Source organism: Aspergillus japonicus (assembly GCF_003184785.1).
Source record: "Aspergillus japonicus CBS 114.51 unplaced genomic scaffold BO86scaffold_8, whole genome shotgun sequence".
Taxonomy (NCBI): Eukaryota; Fungi; Ascomycota; class Eurotiomycetes; order Eurotiales; family Aspergillaceae; genus Aspergillus; species Aspergillus japonicus.
Window position 1 is genome coordinate 461,729 of NW_020291645.1, and position 18,761 is coordinate 480,489.

General features: G+C 52.5%; 8 protein-coding genes across 8 annotated transcripts; 4 read left to right on the plus strand and 4 right to left on the minus strand.

Annotated features, from left to right (window-relative positions):
• Nucleotides 1-11: 11 nt before the first annotated feature.
• Nucleotides 12-2,231, plus strand: BO86DRAFT_441638 (asparagine synthetase B family protein; the record flags this gene model as incomplete). Its single annotated transcript, XM_025676275.1, has 5 exons — nucleotides 12-177; nucleotides 228-685; nucleotides 737-820; nucleotides 870-1,131; nucleotides 1,195-2,231. 5 exons carry the CDS (start codon nucleotides 12-14, stop codon nucleotides 2,229-2,231), a joined length of 2,007 nt encoding a protein of 668 aa, XP_025530592.1.
• Nucleotides 2,232-3,580: 1,349 nt separating this feature from the next.
• Nucleotides 3,581-4,619, minus strand: BO86DRAFT_228745 (uncharacterized protein). The gene has a single exon (XM_025666986.1). It carries the CDS (start codon nucleotides 4,465-4,467, stop codon nucleotides 3,913-3,915), a length of 555 nt encoding a protein of 184 aa, XP_025530593.1. The 5' UTR covers nucleotides 4,468-4,619; the 3' UTR covers nucleotides 3,581-3,912.
• Nucleotides 4,620-4,767: 148 nt separating this feature from the next.
• On the plus strand, nucleotides 4,768-7,451 carry BO86DRAFT_356298 (Zn(II)2Cys6 transcription factor; the record flags this gene model as incomplete). The annotated part of the gene is made up of 4 exons (XM_025669663.1): nucleotides 4,768-4,939; nucleotides 5,089-5,259; nucleotides 5,320-7,236; nucleotides 7,345-7,451. 4 exons carry the CDS (start codon nucleotides 4,771-4,773, stop codon nucleotides 7,356-7,358), a joined length of 2,271 nt encoding a protein of 756 aa, XP_025530594.1. The 3' UTR covers nucleotides 7,359-7,451.
• BO86DRAFT_396950 (uncharacterized protein) lies at nucleotides 7,387-7,782 on the minus strand (the record flags this gene model as incomplete). The annotated part of the gene is made up of 1 exon (XM_025673453.1): nucleotides 7,387-7,782. The coding sequence occupies one exon, from the start codon at nucleotides 7,780-7,782 to the stop codon at nucleotides 7,387-7,389; it is 396 nt and encodes a 131-aa protein (XP_025530595.1).
• Nucleotides 7,783-9,869: 2,087 nt separating this feature from the next.
• On the plus strand, nucleotides 9,870-11,017 carry BO86DRAFT_386763 (cupin domain-containing protein). Its single transcript, XM_025671422.1, has 3 exons — nucleotides 9,870-10,077; nucleotides 10,273-10,504; nucleotides 10,608-11,017. The coding sequence occupies exons 1-3, from the start codon at nucleotides 9,980-9,982 to the stop codon at nucleotides 10,635-10,637; spliced, it is 360 nt and encodes a 119-aa protein (XP_025530596.1). The 5' UTR covers nucleotides 9,870-9,979; the 3' UTR covers nucleotides 10,638-11,017.
• A 1,546-nt stretch (nucleotides 11,018-12,563) lies between these two features.
• On the plus strand, nucleotides 12,564-14,512 carry BO86DRAFT_396952 (serine/threonine-protein kinase; the record flags this gene model as incomplete). The annotated part of the gene is made up of 2 exons (XM_025673454.1): nucleotides 12,564-13,131; nucleotides 13,194-14,512. 2 exons carry the CDS (start codon nucleotides 12,564-12,566, stop codon nucleotides 14,510-14,512), a joined length of 1,887 nt encoding a protein of 628 aa, XP_025530597.1.
• Nucleotides 14,513-14,660: 148 nt separating this feature from the next.
• BO86DRAFT_386764 (uncharacterized protein) lies at nucleotides 14,661-15,735 on the minus strand. The gene is made up of 3 exons (XM_025671423.1): nucleotides 15,549-15,735; nucleotides 15,133-15,471; nucleotides 14,661-14,964 (listed from the first exon to the last, which is right to left on the minus strand). Exons 1-3 carry the CDS (start codon nucleotides 15,561-15,563, stop codon nucleotides 14,878-14,880), a joined length of 441 nt encoding a protein of 146 aa, XP_025530598.1. The 5' UTR covers nucleotides 15,564-15,735; the 3' UTR covers nucleotides 14,661-14,877.
• Nucleotides 15,736-16,034: 299 nt separating this feature from the next.
• Nucleotides 16,035-18,541, minus strand: BO86DRAFT_454211 (ferric reductase family protein). Its single transcript, XM_025677044.1, has 2 exons — nucleotides 18,056-18,541; nucleotides 16,035-18,004 (listed from the first exon to the last, which is right to left on the minus strand). Exons 1-2 carry the CDS (start codon nucleotides 18,214-18,216, stop codon nucleotides 16,099-16,101), a joined length of 2,067 nt encoding a protein of 688 aa, XP_025530599.1. The 5' UTR covers nucleotides 18,217-18,541; the 3' UTR covers nucleotides 16,035-16,098.
• Nucleotides 18,542-18,761: the final 220 nt, after the last annotated feature.

Below are 18,761 nucleotides of genomic sequence, written 5' to 3' on the forward strand. Positions count from 1 at the left end.
GCGAATGCGACATGTGCGGACTGACGGCGTTCTTGGCTCTGAATGGAGTCGCTCATGATGAGAACACCACTGTGTCATCCCAGAGGCTAGCATCTCAGATAAACGACAGTCTAGACTTGGTCAAGCATAGAGGTCCTGATGCGCGTGGCCAGTGGATCAGCCCTGACACACGAGTTGGTCGGTCAACCACCTCCTATGCTGTGAAAGGGGGCTAACAGTATTCGCAGGTTTTGGGCATGTACGCCTTTCGATCATAGATCTTAGCCCAGCCGGAAACCAACCTTTTCATAATAAAGATAATACTATTCAAGCCGTCATTAATGGAGAGCTTTATGACCACGAGCGGATCCGAAGTGAGCTGGCTAACGAATATGAATTTGTTAGCAAGAGTGACTGTGAGATTGTCATTGCCCTATACCACCGTTATGGACTGTCGTTCGTCTCTCACTTGAGAGGAGAATTCGCTTTGGTACTTTGGGATGCGAAACACAACCGGTTTATAGCCGCGCGAGACAGATATGGCATCAAGTCGCTCTACTATACCATTATCGATGGAAGGCTTCACGTTGCGACTGAGATGAAATCTTTTTTGCCATTTGGATGGGCCCCTGAGTGGGATATTGCCAATCTTAGAGGGGTGGGATGGATGCATGGGGCGGATATGTACTTCAAGGGAGTGCACCGGGTAGGTTAGCGATTAGAGACGAGCTGGACCGAAGCTGATGGCTAGATTTAGATTGAACCTGGTCAAATGCTCGTGAGTGACAAATTCCAGCCATTCGCGTTGCAGACATACTGGGATTTAGAGTATCCTGACAAGGCGAGTAATATTCACTCCTAGCCACCTGTACGTCGCTGATTGTATGTAGAGGCTTGTCTATGCAGGCACCGAAGCTGAGGCAATCGCTCGCGTGCGAGAATTGCTGCTCGATTCGGTGCGGCTTCGCCTTCGCGCTGATGTGGGTGTTGGTGTCTTCCTGAGCGGCGGGCTGGATTCCTCTGCAGTTGCAGGCATGATAGCGCATTTGATGAAGCAAGGAACAAGACTTGGAAATGAAATGACCGGTGACACCTCAAGGCTAAGCTGCTTCACGGTGCAGTTTGAGAAAGAGTCGGGGATCGATGAATCCGGTTCGTTTCCTCCCCGATCGAGCCACTTCTCCCCCCTATCTTCTCCAATCTGATAGTTCATAGAGATTGCCCGGCGGACTGCAGAGTGGCTTGGAGTTGATTTCCACGCAGTGTTGCTGGACGAAGAGACCATCGCGTCTCGACTGGAGGACACAATCTGGTACACGGAAACGCCGCTCCCTGACGTGGACGGGATGGGTCGACTGGCCGTTGCAGAAGCCGCTCACAACGCAGGCAAAAGAGTTGTTCTCACAGGGGAAGGATCAGACGAGCATTTTGCAGGATACAGTGATCTGATGTGGAGCTATTTGAGTGAGCCAGACCACGCATGGCCCGCATCTCTAGCCGTCAACGGCAGCCGAGAAGAGATGGAGGCTACCGTCAATCGAAGAATGGCACAAGCGGTAGCAAAGGTGACCGTCAAGTCAGGGAATGAGCATAGTCTCAGCCACACCTCTATATTCCCAACACTTGCTTGGTTCAATCAACTACCATTTCAGTCATGGACAGAGAAATACACCCAAGGCGACCCAGAATTGTCCTTTTTCCGAAGCTTTTGTGAGAAGGTCATCAACAACATGGAACAGAAATGGCACTCGCTAAATTCCTCTCAATACCAGTGGACCAAGTCAATGCTAGCTAACGGCATTCTCCGTTATATTGGTGACAATATAGACATGGTATTTCAGGTGGAGACGCGGCCACCGTTTCTCGATCATCACCTCACAGAATATGTGAATACTATACCGCCAAGTCTAAAGATAAGATATGACCCAGTGAGAAAGATCTTTCGTGAAAAACATGTTCTTCGCGAAGCCATGAGACCTTTCATCACCGAAGAGGTTTCGAATCGCGTGAAGCAACCATATCTTGGTCCAACTAAATACAAGGAGAATGGTCCAGTGTATCACACTATGAAGCGGTTACTTACAGAGACCAATGTTCAGAACCTGGGCTTTGCTGACTGGGGCAAGGTCCAGTACACCTTCACACGCGCATTTCATGATGATGACCCAAATGCTTTTAGAAGTACTCTCTTTGTGGCTCAACTTGTGGTACTAGCCCAAAGATTTGGAGTGAAGCCGGCACGCGCGATTTAGCATCCTACTTCATTAGAGATTAATCATAGGTGGAGCCAAATTGCAAGCATCAACTGTCATATTCATGCCTAAAACTTACGGTAGGCCTGTATGATGGAACAAATTGGAACAGGTAGCTCAGAAAGTCTGTCCACTTGCTGGGCACAAGTTTTATGAATTCTACACACCATAGACTGAACCAAGAGTAGTTTATGAGAAGCCCCCATCGACTCCAGAACAAATTCTTCGTCAGTACTGAGACTGGTAAGTGATGACGGAGATCACGAGTGGGCTACTCATACGAAGAGATTGAGCTACAATGTAGTCACGTTGCTCCCTCAGCATGTTTGCTATCCTCCCCACACCCGTCGCAATCAACGTCGCGGGATTTCAAATACTAAAATCTGAGAATCAAGTGGCAACGGCCCGCAAGGATTGCGACAGCCTTTATATTCCATGCGACTTAAGTAAGGCTTTGGTCCTGTCGCCAGGGTGGGTAACCAGTCCGTAAGCATTGTATGTCTGAAACCCCACCTGGCAAGCGATGTCGGAGAATCAGATGTAGTCTGCTTGGCAACGCCCACTACTCTCATAGCATCATATAATGCTAATTACAATATTCGAGTAACAAGTCTTCAGGTATTGACCTTCTATTATCTCTGTGCACTAGAGGTTGTTTCAGAGAATTCGGACTAGAACGCTTGCATCATCTTCCTGCCAGCTTCTCTGATAGCGTGCGGAGAACTTATCGGACCCCTCGTTGATCGCCTACCTTACGATCTCCACTCCGCTCCCGTATGGGGGTCCAAGAACCAACCGAAGCCCGACGATAATGAGCGCGCGGCAGAGGCGACATCAAGCGTTCGCCTCTCCTCTCGACGACGGTCCCTCCTTTGAAGTTGAAACATACGTCATGTGTCATCTTCGTTCGAGACACAGTCATGAACTCAGCCTTATGTTCAAGCATGGGTCCAGGATACACCATTTCTGCTGCAAGTGCTCGCTCGATATCTCTCAGGTAACCAGCACTGCATACACTCCGTTCATCCGCTAACAACCTCGATGGCATAGAAAGCTTAATTGTCACACCTGATGTCACAGACTACTGCGAAGGCTATGAGCGACCAGGATGATCTAGGTCGCTAACGATCGTTGCTTGGGCAGAAGTCTAAATTCTGCCACAAACAGTGCAACAAACACGAAGTTGGTAGATATCTCGGTGGCCCATGTCCATCCCAGGCCAGTGGGTCTTTCCGAAGCTGAAAGGACTGTCCAACATCGTTCATCATGCGATGACCCTGCAGTGAAGGTTTAGAATCAAGGCATGGCATTTGAACTCGTGGAGAATTATTTGACGGTCCGGTCGACTGACCACATACCTTCCCAAGCCATGTGTGATCAGTGACCCCCTCACATATGGCTTTGCGCCGAGGATTGGGGTCAGAACTTTCGAGGACTACTGCTGGCTAGACTTTTCCTTTGTCCAACCTAAGCAGGTGTCCGACCGTCGAAGGGGAATGAAACGTACAGTACAGTACATAGTAGCAAGGGATAAAGTGTTGATATCAGTTCTTTGTTCTGGTTGACTTACTCCACTCCGCGGAAGCTGCGGTAGCTACGCTGCTTGTCGTATGCATTGTCAGATTGCGAGAGACATTAGATTGAAGATTAATGCGGATTTGCATAGAACCTACTCCGTAGTCTAGTGAGTGATTGAAAGAGGGCAGGGTAATGCAATCGACTGCAGCTGTACAGAAAGTACCGAGGCGGGATGGTCACGGGGATCTCCTCCCACCATTCCGGGTAGTCGTGACCAGTCGAACCTCGCCGATTCCTCTCGTTTCTCCAACCCGCTCTTCGTGTGGCACCCCCTCAATTTCCTGCCGACGACTGTGACCTTCTTGCGCGCTGGCCTGCATCTCCCTGCAATGAGATTACCGGGGTAGCTATATTCCATTCCGTTGTCTTTGGACTGCCCGCTTGAGAAAGATTGGTGGATCGATGGTTGGGACGGACGGAGGTTGTGGGGGATGTCGATTATGGGAATGGATTGTTGTTTGCCTCCGCCCCCTCCCCCTCCATCTATCATCATCGAATAATGCAGGAAATGAACAATTTCCAGCTCCAATTGTTCTGGCTCCAATGCAAACCCGGCTTTTGTCTGAGCTCCTGCCTTAAACCGACGAATCCGCGTTGTACAACTCGCACCAGCTGTCTCCGCAACCTGCTGCTCTAGTGCGACTCTTATCACCCTCATGGCGCTTTCTCCTCACTGTCCGGGGCCTTGTTGGGGCACTGAGTTATCTATCATCCACCCACACCTTTCCTATCTCCGCTGCTTATTCTGCCATCTGGCTCTTCTAAAGAGCCTTATCTCGTTCACAACCCGGATCGAGCAGATCGTGATTTCTTGCTCCTTCGCCCGCCTAGATTATACTCCGCGGCATTATCCTTCCTGCCCGGATAAACAACCACACTTCTAGCCTTCTCTCTCCTCTCCATCAAATACTACCACGTTGAACCTGGCGGAGTCCATGTCATCATCAGGTATAATTCGGGCATGGAACACATTAAGATCCCTTCCCCGTCTGCTATCTTAGACATTCAACCTTCGCCTCCATCAACAGAAGGGACTTCTAAGCCTCCTTCTTCCTCTCAAAGGCCTACCTCGGGCCAACCTGGTGCCTCCAGGGATCCTAACAAACCGAAGCAGTCAAAAAGCCGTAACGGTACGGTACCATTCATTCCTAGTACCCTATGAGTCGACAGATGGGAACAGAGTTGTTCCTGGAGTGGAACTACAGCATCAGAGAGAAGGCGGCACGGACGTTCTCAGGGTGCGCAGTGCGCTGACGTTCTTGTCATTTCTATGACCCAGGCTGCATTACCTGCAAGGCAAAACGATTGAAATGTGACGAATCCAAGCCGACATGCCTTCAATGTAAGAAACGGAAGGTGGAGTGTGGAGGATACAAGAAAGATTTCAAATGGCGCCCTTTCGAAGAGACTAACATTGGCTGTAAGAACGTGTCGACGAAAAGCAAAAAAGGTATCCCTACTTTATTTAAAATCGTTGGTTTTGTACTTTGCTGACATGCATGCCCCAAAGCCAACTCATCACCCCCGGGTCGGAAGTCTAGCCTTGACTTTTCTACGTCTCCGGACTCACAGTCCACTGAGGGATGGTCGAGGACCCTGTCTAATTCTTTGCCTCTATTCTCACCACGGAGTGGAAGGTCTGCACTCACGCTTGGCTTTTCGAAAGGGGATGAGCCGACTCCAGAGCGTGCAGAAGTGGATGCAGTACCAAAGCAACATCTATTTGTCCCTACGAATAATCTCATAGGCCCGCTAGATATAGCAAGCCTAAATGAAGGCATCCTGGCCCCATCACTAACCGAGATCCCACCGTTGGAACCATCCTCATATATATCCGATGTATCAATGTCCAATGCAGGTATGCAACCCAGACCCACCCTATGTGGTGTGTCCCAACACGACAGCCCGGAAAGGCACCACAGTTTTAGCTTTGAGGCCTTGATGGAGGTCGAAAACGATGACATCGAGGAGATTATAAGGAAGTCAGAACTACCTTTGGGGTCGACTTTCTTGAACAGCACAGAGTGCATCAATCCTGCGCAATCCAAGAATACCAATGTTACCCCGAAGATCCTCTCAGAGCCGGCTTTCAGCATAGTCAGTCCCGAAATGCTGGTGTTGCAGTTCGACAGATTCACATGTGGGATTCTGTCTGTGAAGGACGGTGCCCACGAGAACCCATGGCGGACACTAATCTGGCCTCTAGCCAAGGAGACTCCAGCGCTATATCATGCTGTATTTTCTTTAGCAGCGTTTCACTCCAGCAAGGAGATTCCCAGCCTCAGGGTTCATGGGATGGATCATATGCGGCAGAGCATCACCTACATGGTACACGACATACAGAATATGAGAGCAGATGCAGCCTTGGCCACGAGTCTCGCGCTGGCATTCGCGGAGACATGGGATCAGCATACGCGCACATGTATTCAGCACTTGCGGGGAGCCAAGGCGTTGGTGTCACAGGTTGTAGGATTTGGTCTTCAAAGCGGGATGTGCGGCAGTGACCTGGATAGAATTCGGTTTCTGTATAACACCTGGCTATACATGGATGTGATTTCTCGCCTGACATCCCGGGAAGAATCCGGGGATCAGGAGGTAGATACCTCTGCTTTCCAGTTGCCCAAGGATGCGGTGCACGAGATCGACCCTCTAATGGGTTGCGCGACAACCCTTTTCCCCTTGATCCACCAAGTTGCGCGCCTAATCCAGCGAGTTCGCCGAACCGAGTCCAACTCCCTCTCTATTGTCTCGCAGGCCATAGAACTGAAAACCTTGGTTGAGCAATGGGAGCCCCCCAGCTGCTTCGAACCCCCAGATGACCCAACATCGGAGGTACAGCATAGTATTCAAACCGCACACGCTTACCGCTGGGCGACACTCCTGTACCTTCACCAAGCCGTTCCTGAAATGCCCTCCGAGCCAGCATCGGACCTGTCCAAGCGTGTCTTGATGCTGCTCGCCACAGTTCCCCCCAGCTCCCGTACCACTATTATCCAAATGTTTCCTCTTCTGGCGGCTGGGTGTGAAGCAGAACAAGAGGAGGATCGCCAATGGGTGCTCAATCGATGGCTAGCAATTCAATCACGCCTCATGCTTGGGTCTATTGATCGTTGCATCGAGATTGTCCGAGAAGTTTGGGATCGCCGCGATGCCGCGGGGCTTGAGCAGTCCGATCATCTACCCACGAAAAGGCTTGAAATTGACAAAACAACACACGTAAGCCGTGGGTTAGGTGAGCGTGGCTTCACCAGCAGCTACGCTGAGCCTTGGAGGAGATCGAGTATGGCCGATCGGGTACCTTCTAAGGGCTTTGCGGGGAAGCCGCGACGAACTTCAGCAATCTCTCCGCTAGAAAATATCGAATTCGAGAAGACTGTTCGTGGAAATTTGCATTGGGTGAACGTGATGCAGGAATGGGGTTGGGAAGGTAAGATATTTTCTTTGCATTTCTTCTGGTTTCCGTGTTTTTGGGTCGTGCACCCGAGAAAAACCTCTCGTTCATAACCTTGCGACGGACATCGGCTCATATGTACAGTGTTTTTGGGGTAACTTTCAACTCGAAGAGCGATCTTCATTATCAGCAGATTGAACACGGTGGGTCCTCCACCGTTGATCTCCGTGGGCCAGCACGACTGGTGTCTCTCCCTCCTTTCGAGCTTGCCTGCTCGCGTTGCACCGACCGGCGCTCAGGAGGTCGAGGAGTGTCGGTCGCACTGTCTTCGGAATCCGCTTCAGCCTGGTGTGGAGGCCCGCTCTGGGTCAGGTACGACCGGAGGGAGGCCAGGTATGGCTCTAGTTCGCTCGTCATGGCCACTGTAGCCATTGTTGCGCGGGGCTGTGGAGCGATCTCTTTGGGGTCTGCGGAATGTGCGGCGAGCACCACGCAGTGGGGTTGTGACTTCTTGAAGGTATAGCTCATCCTCAAAATCAAAATTGGCTGGACTTTACAGATCTGGACGGGAGTGATTAGCATGGCGTTCCAGAGCTTTTGGGCTTTTGTGTATGGTTGAGCGAAGCAATCACATTCTATACGGCCTTGAAGGCAAATTCCCAAGGACTATTGCTGCAATGGGGAGTTGGGTCTCTTTCGTAGTTGTTGCGAGGGACTTTGGCACGATTTTTCTTTTTGGCGCGTAGGACAGGGCTGATGCCTGAAAGGGAGTGACGCTGTACGGAGAAACGGTGACCGGATCGCTAGGAGTATGAAAGTATGTTGCTATCGGACCCTCAAGTATCTCGATCGGCGGTTGGCGCAGTGGACAGTGGACGGCTGATCGAATACAACTGTCTACTTCAGATATACCGTACCGGTGGGAAGATTTGCTTGAGTGCTTAGAGCGTGTGCCGCCTTGGTGCTCTCGCTGGATGATGACTGCACGGGGAGGGTACAGAGGACGGTCACAATCTGCATGGGGCGGGGTCGCTCGGAACTTGTCACGGTCCTTGCGGGGCGATGGAGATTTCGATCGTTGTTGCTTGGGCTGTTGTTGCCTTCGATAGTTTCGGGAGTGAGTGTTGGTAAATCGTCTCTCTTGCATCAGCTACAGAAGACTGAATAGAGGCAAAGGGGGCGGAGGGAGAGACGGAAGAGGTAGTAATGGCCAGATCGAGCGGGTGAATAGAACACTATTTAATACACTCTGGTCTGAAGGTGGGACTCCGACAACCGCGGACTTCTTCTCCCTGTGATCTTCGACGTCCGGGGAATAGTAGTTCTCAACCTGTTATTGAGGAGCGGGGGACACCAGGGGGAGATTTGACTTCTGATGGGCTGATTCGGATGATGATGGTGCGAGAGGGAGAGGGAGAGAGAAGGGGAGTGGTGTTGGATGACGGCAGAGGTGCATGAGAAGTAGGAGTTGCTTTGGGGAAAGGTCGAAAATGTTTGAGAGCGGTGGTGGTAGCAGGAGAACAGGTGTGTGGGAAAATGGGCTGGCTTGGGGAGTAGAATACAGTGGCTAGCATAGCCGCAGGAGTAAGAAGGGACCGAATGGCCTCTTTCTCTCGCTTTTCACTTGGTTGTTTGGTTACTTGCTTGGGCCTTCTCTTCCTACGTCTGCACAGGGTGCTTAGGACTAAGGTACGCTTTGCTGTACTGGATTATGATCCTCGCTGTATGGTAGACTGGCATGCACGGGCCACAAAGGGTGGATAATGCTCTCTCTTGGAGTGTCCCGGTGCTGTCTGTCTCTTCGCTGCAGTGCATCCACCCCACCACTCATCTGGTTTACCTTCACCAACATACTGATGAGTTCGCTTGACATAACTCAGTGGTCACCACCAAAGCCAGACCTAATACGTCCAGTGTACGGAGTACAGTATAATGCTGTCCGTGACCTTCCCTACCTGGCAGTAATCAGGAGGCTAAGGTATCCGACCCAGACTGAGATGATTAGATAGAAAGTAGATAACGAGTGAGGGGTCCACGGTCCGGTTTATCGCCCATGCATGCCATGCCCACTTCACTAACCCACTCACTCACTCACTCACTCACTCACTCACTCACTCACTAGACCTCCTCCTCCTCCACCTGACAAGCAGCGGAAGTACTAACCCGTCCAGGCAAAAGTTTCCCATCTCCAGTTTCAGCTCTCTATCAATTCCACAAGCAAAGGTCCTGCCCCTCTAGCCCTCTAGTCTTTCTCCTACACTATCTCCCCTTTTCTTTCTTTCAATCCTGCAACCCCCAGCTCCAGTGACCTGGCTATTATCTCCCATCCAGGTCAATAGAACGCACCACCAAACCAAAAGCACTAACTCGCCGCGAAATTGGTACCGTCCTGTACCCCCTCATCCCAGCAATGAGAGCCCTCTACCCCTCATTTGGGAGATCGAGGGACCATCGTGAATCTCCTACTGTAGAAGGTAGATCCGTGCGCCATGGTGGATGCCTGTCTGTTTTCCCTCAGAAGGGCAAAAGAATTGAGATCTGATTATCATTACACTTGGATCGGAATGATTGCGATGATAGTCGGGATGTCGCGAAGGCATCAATCACTTGGGTGGTTTGCTTGTATATAAGAGAGCAGCAGCATCCCCTGATACCGTTAATTCATATTCGAAGTATTCAGATCTACAGGACTTATTCCGTCGATCCTCGCTTTACTTATTCTACCTACCTAGGTGTTTCACATTCAGAAAAATACCACAGACTAATCAGTCTTGCAAAGATGCCCGTCGCGTTCAGATACCACCAGCAGGCGCAGTCGACGTTCAAGCCTCCTCTCATCGCGAATGAGAATGCCTTCCTGGGGGACGTGGATTCATCGTATGTTTTCCTTTCCTTTGTTTTTGCTGTGTTGTTGCGTTCTTGTGTGAGAGGAATAAATCTGGATTTGCCTTTTGCGAGTGATGCAGGTGGGCGCACAGTCCTCATCTCATCTCTTTTTCATGCAAGGGTGCTGGTGGTTGCTCGGTTGCTTTTCCTGGCTGGTTGCTAACCGGATGAAACAACAACCTGCAGGGACGATTACAACCCGGAGAAACCCATGTCGGCCGGCTTCTACCGCCTGGAGAAGGGAACGCCGCTGACTTATGAGTACTCCTACGATGAGATGAAGATTATCCTCGAGGGGGAGTACGAAATCTCCGACGAAACCGGGCAGAAGGTCACGGCTAAGCCCGGCGATGTCTTCCAATTCCCCAAGGGTGCCAAGATCACCTTCACCACTCCCTCCTATGGGCTGGCTTTCTACGTAAGTGCCGAGTTTTCTCCTCTCGTTGCCCACCCTCCTCATTGCCGACCGAACGATTCAAGAGAAAGATAGCAAAAGTCACTAACTGCAATTGGAATGGTAGACGGGTCAACGGGCCAAGGGCGTTTTGTGAAGGAGCTGGGGTGAAAGAAAGGAAGAAGAGGGGAGAGGTTGTTGCTGATGATGTCATTTCTGATGCCTTGGCCTTCCTTGCTGGATCAAAGGACGTGAGGGCTGAAAGATTTCAGCCTAGACCAAATGATGATAAGAGCGAAAAAAACGAGCGGAAGAGAAGAGGTTGGGCTTTTGTCCCGTCGATAAATGGGTCACATCTCGATCCATGGTTCATCGGAGGGGATGGGCCCCATTTGCCCTCGCACCTTTCCAAGTTTGTTGACGGCCGTTGCCCAAAGATCAATCAACCCAGGAAAATAAAACAAGGCAAAGGAATGACGAGGATAAGAACAGGCATCTGGGTTTGATTAGCTGGTATGGAAATAGAAATCAGCATACTGAGCGCATTCAAGTCACTGAAACATCTGGGATCGGACTGGGATTCATTCCGGTATCGTAGTCGTACGTAGTGATGATTGCCGGGGAGACCTCGTGCACAGCCGGTAGCAGTCATCTGTACCCCTCGCAGGGGAAGAGGTGTGGGGAGTGGGATAGACAGGCACCGATATTGTGGAGTGGAGATACAGAGAGAGAAACGGTAGCGCTCGGGCTCATCGCATTCTCGGATGGCAATGGATGATTAGTCTACCTTATTCTCTTGACTCTCTCCTCCTTCTCTCTATGTTGTGATTCGTATCGTCCCTATTGTCAACAATCGGATTGTCAAGCACTTTCACTCAGTAAGGGGAGCCTATCAGTCCCATTCTCCCATCCACTTTATCCTGTCACCATCCGATCGGACCCATGGATCGCGGCCGATCGGGCTAGATAGCAATTGACCCATTGAAATGCCAGCTGAAAGTCAACAGAACTAGGATCATGGATCTGGTACCTGCTCGGGTTTCCTCCTCAGCCTCACGATCCCCCCAATCAATTAGCCAGGAACAAGATTTAGATTGCTGTGCAATATAGCAATGCCAATGAAGATCGGAACAAGGGAGTTGACCCGGCAACGGTCAGCTCCTCGAGGGGTACTGCAACGCATCGGAGGATTCTCGTTGGCTGACAGCCACGGGGTGGAGGAAAGGGCAGGGACTCGAATGGGAGAAGAGGTGGAAGAAGAAGCCGAAGAAGGAGAGGAGGAGGAGAGAGCGAAAGAGAGGGAAAAGGCCAAGAGAACTGGAAGTTTGGAACCTTGAAGAGTCCACAATAATAGTCTAGACAAGGCAGGTGGTGGACTGGATGGTGGTACTAGATGGATGTGGCTGGCTCAACTAACTGTCTACAGGCGGGGAACTGCTGCTTTTGCTGCTTTTGCTGCCATTACTGCCATTGCTGCCACTGTTGCTCTTTACTCTTAAGAGCTCTGGTTGCTGGCTACTGCCACTTTGACCAAGGGGGAAAAAAAAGAAGGCATCATCATCGGGGCGCCTTAAGCTACTTGACTTCTTCTACAACCTCAGCGCTCCCTTCCTCCTTCCTCTCTTCCTCTCTTCCTCTTTTTCTTCTCATCCTCCTCTTCTCGACCCTCACTAGCTTTGCGCGCAGTCTCAGCTCGCCCCAGTTAGCCCAAAACACAAGGCCTACAATAAGAAGCTCTATTATCATTTCATCCAATTGACTGATCATTTCTGCTCTCTCCCTTCGTACCCAACACGGGCGATTCAAATTGTCCGATCTCGTGGCGCTACGTTGCTCCTTCAACTGGGCTTTTTTTGCTTTTTCCCTTTTCTCAATCTCTCTCCCCTCTTCTAGCGCTCTTCTGGCCGTGACTTGACTTGCGTCTATTTCCCCTTGTGTGGTTGAGAATTCTCCTAAAACCCCGGGTTACTTTTTGTCACCAGCTGTCCCGGTCGGCGGAGTCACACATCGGGCACCCAAGGACCACGCGATTGCTAATTGCGCCCGCTGTGCCCGTCCCTGAGCTTCTGCTCTTGCGCCCATCATGGCTCTCAATATTGACACAAGTGACCGATCCGGTTTCCGCCTCCCACATCCGCCACCCCTCCTTCATACACGTGCCGGCAACGAACTGCTGGATCGTCCTTCGACGCCCGCCAACACTGCCTTCACCAGCCCCGTTCAAACCCCTCAAGGGAGCCCCAGCAAGAATCGCCTGCCGCCCGGCGCGATCGACCTGCCTAATGTGTTTGAGAAAGCTCTGAAACTGAACCCCACCTCGCCGGCGAAGAACACAAATAACCACTACAACCATCCCATGTTCTCTCCGCCCCGGGCGGGGGAGGATTTCAACGAGAGCGTCATCCGACAACCGCCCGCCAGCCCTACGCGCAGATCTAATAAAGAGAACACGCCTCCGAACTCGACGCGTTTCGCTAAGGATTTGGGCCCGAACCCTGCAGCCGCCGCGATCTCCAGAAATGAGCTATACCAGACCCGCGATCTGGAGAGCATCCAGCGGCGACAGGTTCCCATGCGGGGTTTGACGCCGGAGGAGCTAGAGAAGCTCCAGAACCCCCGGGTCAAGCGCCTTGTGAACGTTACCCAGCTTTGTAGGTTCCCCGATTAATCTTGTGCATCCGAAGCGTTTCCGCCCATCGTACTGACTACGTAGATTTCCTTGATCATTACTTCGATTTGCTGAGCTATGTCCACAATCGACAGAATCGCTACACGCAGTTTCGCGCCGCGTACCCGGAACCACCCCTGACGTCGATGGAGGAATACGAACCCGCACTCATGAAATACTTGGGTCGGGAGCGGGCCCACCTTCGCAAGCGCCGAACCAGACTTCGCCAGCATGATTTCCAAATCTTGACCCAGGTCGGACAAGGAGGGTACGGACAGGTTTACTTGGCACAAAAGAAGGACACGCGGGAAGTGTGCGCATTGAAGGTGATGAGCAAGAAGTTACTCTTCAAGCTGGATGAAATCCGCCACATCCTCACGGAGCGTGATATCCTGACAGCGGCCAAGAGTGAATGGCTGGTGAAGCTGCTCTACGCTTTCCAGGATGAGGATCAAATTTACTTGGCGATGGAATATGTCCCGGGTGGTGATTTCCGCACGCTCTTGAACAATACCGGGGTGCTACACAACCGCCACGCTCGGTTCTACATCGCCGAAATGTTCAGCTGCATCGATGCGCTCCACGCACTAGGATATATTCACCGCGATTTGAAGCCCGAGAACTTTCTGATTGATTCGACCGGTCACGTGAAGTTGACCGACTTTGGCCTGGCAGCTGGAATGCTGAACCCAGGCAAGATCGAATCCATGCGTGTGAAGCTGGAGGAGGTGGGCAACACCCCGGTGCCGTTCGGACGTCCCATGGAACAGCGTACGGTGACAGAGCGTCGCCAAGGTTATCGGTCGCTTCGTGAGCGGCAGGTGAACTATGCCAAGTCTATTGTCGGGTCACCGGATTACATGGCGCCCGAAGTGCTCAAGGGAGAGGAATATGACTTTACGGTGGATTACTGGAGCTTAGGGTGCATGCTGTTCGAAGCATTGGCGGGTTACCCGCCGTTTGCGGGATCTACGGTGGACGAGACCTGGCAGAACCTGAAGAACTGGCAGAAGGTGCTGCGCAAGCCCGTCTACGAAGACCCCAACTACTTCCTATCGCGTCGAACATGGGACCTGATCACCAAGCTGGTTGCTGCCAAGGACCAGCGGTTCAAGAACATCCAGGAGATCCATTCCCACGATTACTTCAGCGAAGTCGATTTCGGTCGCTTGCGAGAGCAACGTGCGCCGTTTGTGCCCGAGCTGGATTCGGAGACGGACGCGGGATACTTCGACGACTTCACGAATGAGGCCGACATGGCCAAGTACAAGGAAGTCCATGACAAGCAACGGGCCCTGGAGGAGATGGCGGAACGCGACGAGAAGATGGGCAAGGGCCTGTTTGTAGGATTCACATTCCGGTGAGTTTTGTGTTGCCTCGGTTGCCAAACGCCGTTACTAACTGTGAGTAGACACCGCAAGCCTGCCATGGATGGCATGGGACGCAGTTCCCCGCGCAAGCCGATCGCCACGGACGGCAGCTTCGGCACGATGTTCTAGTTTTCTTTTGCATGGGTCCATTCTAGCACGAGCTGGGTCTCGGGTCGGAGTTCAATTGAGCGAGTATGACATGATATTTTAATGGCTATGGGCATGGAGCATGGCAGGACGGGTATTTGCCAGCGAACTGGAGGGGAGAAGTGTATGATACAGCGTATCGTAGAAATACATGCCGAACGGTCTGCCGAAGCTTTTTGGGCCTTGTCGTAGTGCCGTCCTTTTTGGGGTGCTTAATTCTCACCAAGTTGCTGCACCATCTTCAAGATCTCCGACTCATTATCCCCAATCACCGCCTGACCATTCGTCCAATCGACCGTCTAGAACACAAGAAAAATTAGCACACCCCATACCCCGGAGTACCAACCCGTATTCCTCCCTCTCCCCCCCCCCCCCCCCCCCCCACCCCCCAAAAAAAAAAAAAAAAAAAAAAAAAAAAAAAAAAAAAAAAAAAAAAAAAAAAAAAAAGGTGTAAGAAGGGAACCTACAATCGGCCGCACAAACGTCCCCTCGGGATCCGCCTTGAACCGCCGCACCGCCTCCTCCGCGTCCTTGGCCCCGCGCACCACCTCCCCGACGCCATACCGCATCCCCTTGTCCGGCGCCCCGGCCCCCGCCGGGTTTCCGGTGACGTAGTCGAGGATGTTGCGCAGCTGGTCCGTCGTCGGCGCCGCCGTCGTCACCTCCAGCTGGAACTCGCCGCGGCCGCCCGCCGGCGCATCGGGCGATTGCGCCAGCGTCGACGCCCGCTGCAGGATCTTGTACGCGTTTTTGCTGGCGCTGTTGCTCGGCGTGTGGAAGAGGGTGATGGGGTCGAGGGTTTTGGCCTGTTCTTGTTATTAGTTGGGTTTTGGAGGGGGGAAGGGTTGGGGGTTGGGGGCTCTGCGGAGGGTTGAGGACGTACGAAGCGGAAGACCATTTTGTCGGTAGTGGAAGTGGTTGTGGTTGGGGTTGTGGGATTGGTGTTGCTGGGTTAGTGGTGGTGGTGAAATGTAGCCTGTAGGTAGGTAGGTAGGTAGGTAGGTAGGTAGGTAGGTAGGTAGGTAGGTGGGTAGGAGGTAATGCAGTGCCCACAGGTGGTTGGAGTCGGGGTCTGCATTGGGAGATGGCGGTTAGCTCAGTGAGCTGAATGCGGGTGTTGCGGGTTACTGATTACGTCATGGGTCGGTTACTGAGTCATCTTAACCACCCGATTGTTGTGATAGATTCTTATACATTTGACTGTTGCTTTTGCCTTCTGCATGGGTTGATTCTTATATGTTTGGTCTTGTTCGGTTCGGTTACAAGGAGATTTTGGTGTTACGCTCTGGGAGATTGTTTTGCGAATATCTAGTGCTATTAGAGCTACACCTCTTAATCCCACTGGGTGCCGAGTATAATGAACCTCACTGTATCAAAAATCATGGTATCTATCATTATCGTATATACATCATCGCCATTGACCATCCAATGCTCTACCACCCAAATTGCTCTATATGCAGATATATCCCCTGGGCGCCGGTCCCCTTGTGCACGGCGCGCTCGTCGCTCAGCGACACCACGCTGCGCCGCGTGTCGTCCGACAGTCCCTGCGGCCCACAGACCACCACGGCGCTCTCCCCCTCCGCCCGCTCGAGGACCTTGCGGATGACAGTGCGAACCTGAGGCCGACCAGACAGAACCGTCAGGGGGCGGGTGGGTGCGGGTTTCGTATCCGGGGATACCGGCTGGCCCGCCGCTTTCTCTGAGCCGGACGGTGCAGCCGTCGCGGCGTGTCCCGAGCAGGTACACTTGCTTGTGATCACATCTTCATCCTCGATGGCTGCCGTGCAGCAGCAGCCTCCGCCGGGTAGACACCCGCTGTCGCTGATAGAGATAGCATCCTTTTCCACGATCTTCTCGGTGTATTTCTCGTCGGTCGTTTCCATGGAGGACCGGGACTGAGCCACGGCGGTGGAAGGCGTCTGTGCGCACAGGGTGGCTTGCGTCGGCTGCTCCAGCTTCTCGTCGCAGGTGATGTAGATGCTCAGCTCGATCTCGCGGATGAGGTCGGCGTTGCCACGCTGGCACTCTTCCGCGTCGGCCAGGACGGACTGCAGCTGGCTTTCAAACCAGCTGAGCTGGGTGCGTGATTTGATCACCCACACGAATCGGATTCGCTTGGTGGCCGCGAGGTGCTTGGGTGAAGCGCCAGCTTGTGCGCAGTCTTTCTTCCATTTGGCCACAATGTCTCGCAAGCACGGGATGGTATAGGTTATGCCCATTCCGCCCGCCAGGAGGATTACACTGTCGAATTGCTGCAGCGGCCTCATCTGGCCATACGGGCCTTCAAGGAAGACCGTTCGCGTCTGTTTAGTGGACGCGGTCTCTCCTGTCCCGAGCATATGGTGGCGCTTCGACGCGTAGCGGAAGAACCGACGGGTTCCGCCTTTCTCAGCGCGGACGAAGACTTCGAGCTTGTTGTCCTCGGGGATCGACGCGATGGTGAAAGGGTGGCTTTGGAGCGGAGCAATCGAATGGCATGTGAGAAAGACATGTTGACCTGGCTTCCAGCTGACCCCGGGATTCTCAATTGTGACACGCGTGACGTTGCCCGGTAGAGGGGTGAAAGTCGCCCTGTTGGCCCAAAGGGCATGGCTTGGAGAATTCGAGCGGTGGAAGATCGACAGATTGATATATGTGGCCCAGATATAGCGCGCCACGCGATCGAAGACGAGAAACCCTATCGGAATCCAGACCCAGACCTTGACCTCCGCCGGGGCATGCAGCCAGACGGCCGCGATGAATCCAACAAATGTGACCAGATGTTGCAGGACAAAGAACTCATATCCGAATCTTCGGATCGGGGCGGCGGAGGTGATCACGATCCAGGTCAAAATGACCCACGCGGCTAGTCCTCGAGCAATCAATGGGTAGTTCTTGATTTCGTAGGAGATATAGTTGTAGCGACCCCAGTCGCGGAACCAGAAGGCCATGTGGATCGTGGCCGTCAGCCATAGCGTTCGAGCCACCCATCGATGGTACCAGTTCAGACGTTCATAGCTCATGCCTACCAGGGCACCTATGAGGTTCTGTCTCCCGGCTAGCAGGAAGATCAGGGGCAACTGCGCGATGGCAACGAATCCGGTCCGGTAGCCCACGTCCTCCCAGCTCCATTGATCCGTAGTGTCCAGCTTGTAGAAGCAGAAGACAAGCACGACAACCAGATTGGCCAACACAACAGCCACTGGCCCCAGAGGCGCAAAGTGGAAGGTATGGCTGCGGATCGATACGGGAGGTAGCGTCGCATAGCTTGCCTCGCGGACAATGGCTGTGAGGGTGGCATATGCGTTGAAGAACAGTGACTTGGGTTTGGACGGAGTGAGGGAGGTATCCCGAAGTCTGCATACGTGAGCACCGCAATATTCGGCCTGCATTAAAGGATTAACTCACCTTTGATAGGCGAGGTAACGGTTGAGGAGGTTCACCACAGTACCCGCGGCGATAGCACTGCCTATGACCACCCAGTACATTTTCTGGAGATAGAAGAGACCGGGCACGCCAGCCCCCATGGACATGTGGCCCATGCCCGACATTGACATGTCCATGTCCATCTTGGCGGTGACTAGCGGTTGTTGAATATAGATGGACAAGAAAGGACACTATCTCGGCGGAAGATGGTGAAAGGCAGGCGATATACGGAGAGAGAGGGCCAGAAATTCAACGCATCTCGTTCAGAAGCAGCACCACATCACACACAACCTTGACAGAGGGGGGGGGGGAGATTGTCGGCTATTCAAAGTTTCATGTCGCATGAGTGTGCAGCGTCATGGAGTACATGTAAGTAAGAAGAGTAAGTGGGCAAGTTCAAGTGATGAGTTGGAAATTGGAATCAAATCATGGGTGGGGGGGGGAATTATGGTCGACAAGGCTGGATGGAACCATTCCGCATGAGTAGAACAAGCCATGCCATGCCATGCCATCCCCACCTGTCTTGATACATGATAGCCAGGAATTGATAATAATCTTCTCACTGTGTAAACGGACTGAAGTAGTCATAATCTGCTCACCTCCACCGCCCGTTTGTCCGCTGCTTTCGGCCTGGCGGGCGATTCCGCGCCCGGTGATTGGCTCCCTGCCTCTAAAATGTGCTCAAGCG

Bases quoted from the DNA above. Each gene is read 5' to 3' on its own strand.
- BO86DRAFT_386763 (XM_025671422.1), top strand. From the start codon at position 9,980: ATGCCCGTCGCGTTCAGATACCACCAGCAGGCGCAGTCGACGTTCAAG. The intron at 10,078-10,272 runs GTATGTTTTCCT...AACAACCTGCAG, and splicing joins CTGGGGGACGTGGATTCATC to GGACGATTACAACCCGGAGA. The intron at 10,505-10,607 runs GTAAGTGCCGAG...TTGGAATGGTAG, and splicing joins CCTATGGGCTGGCTTTCTAC to ACGGGTCAACGGGCCAAGGG.
- BO86DRAFT_386764 (XM_025671423.1), bottom strand. The intron at 14,965-15,132 runs GTAGGTTCCCTT...CTTGTGTTCTAG, and splicing joins GGACGTTTGTGCGGCCGATT to ACGGTCGATTGGACGAATGG.
- BO86DRAFT_228745 (XM_025666986.1), bottom strand. From the start codon at position 4,467: ATGAGGGTGATAAGAGTCGCACTAGAGCAGCAGGTTGCGGAGACAGCT.
- BO86DRAFT_454211 (XM_025677044.1), bottom strand. From the start codon at position 18,216: ATGGACATGGACATGTCAATGTCGGGCATGGGCCACATGTCCATGGGG. The intron at 18,005-18,055 runs GTGAGTTAATCC...TCACGTATGCAG, and splicing joins CGTTACCTCGCCTATCAAAG to ACTTCGGGATACCTCCCTCA.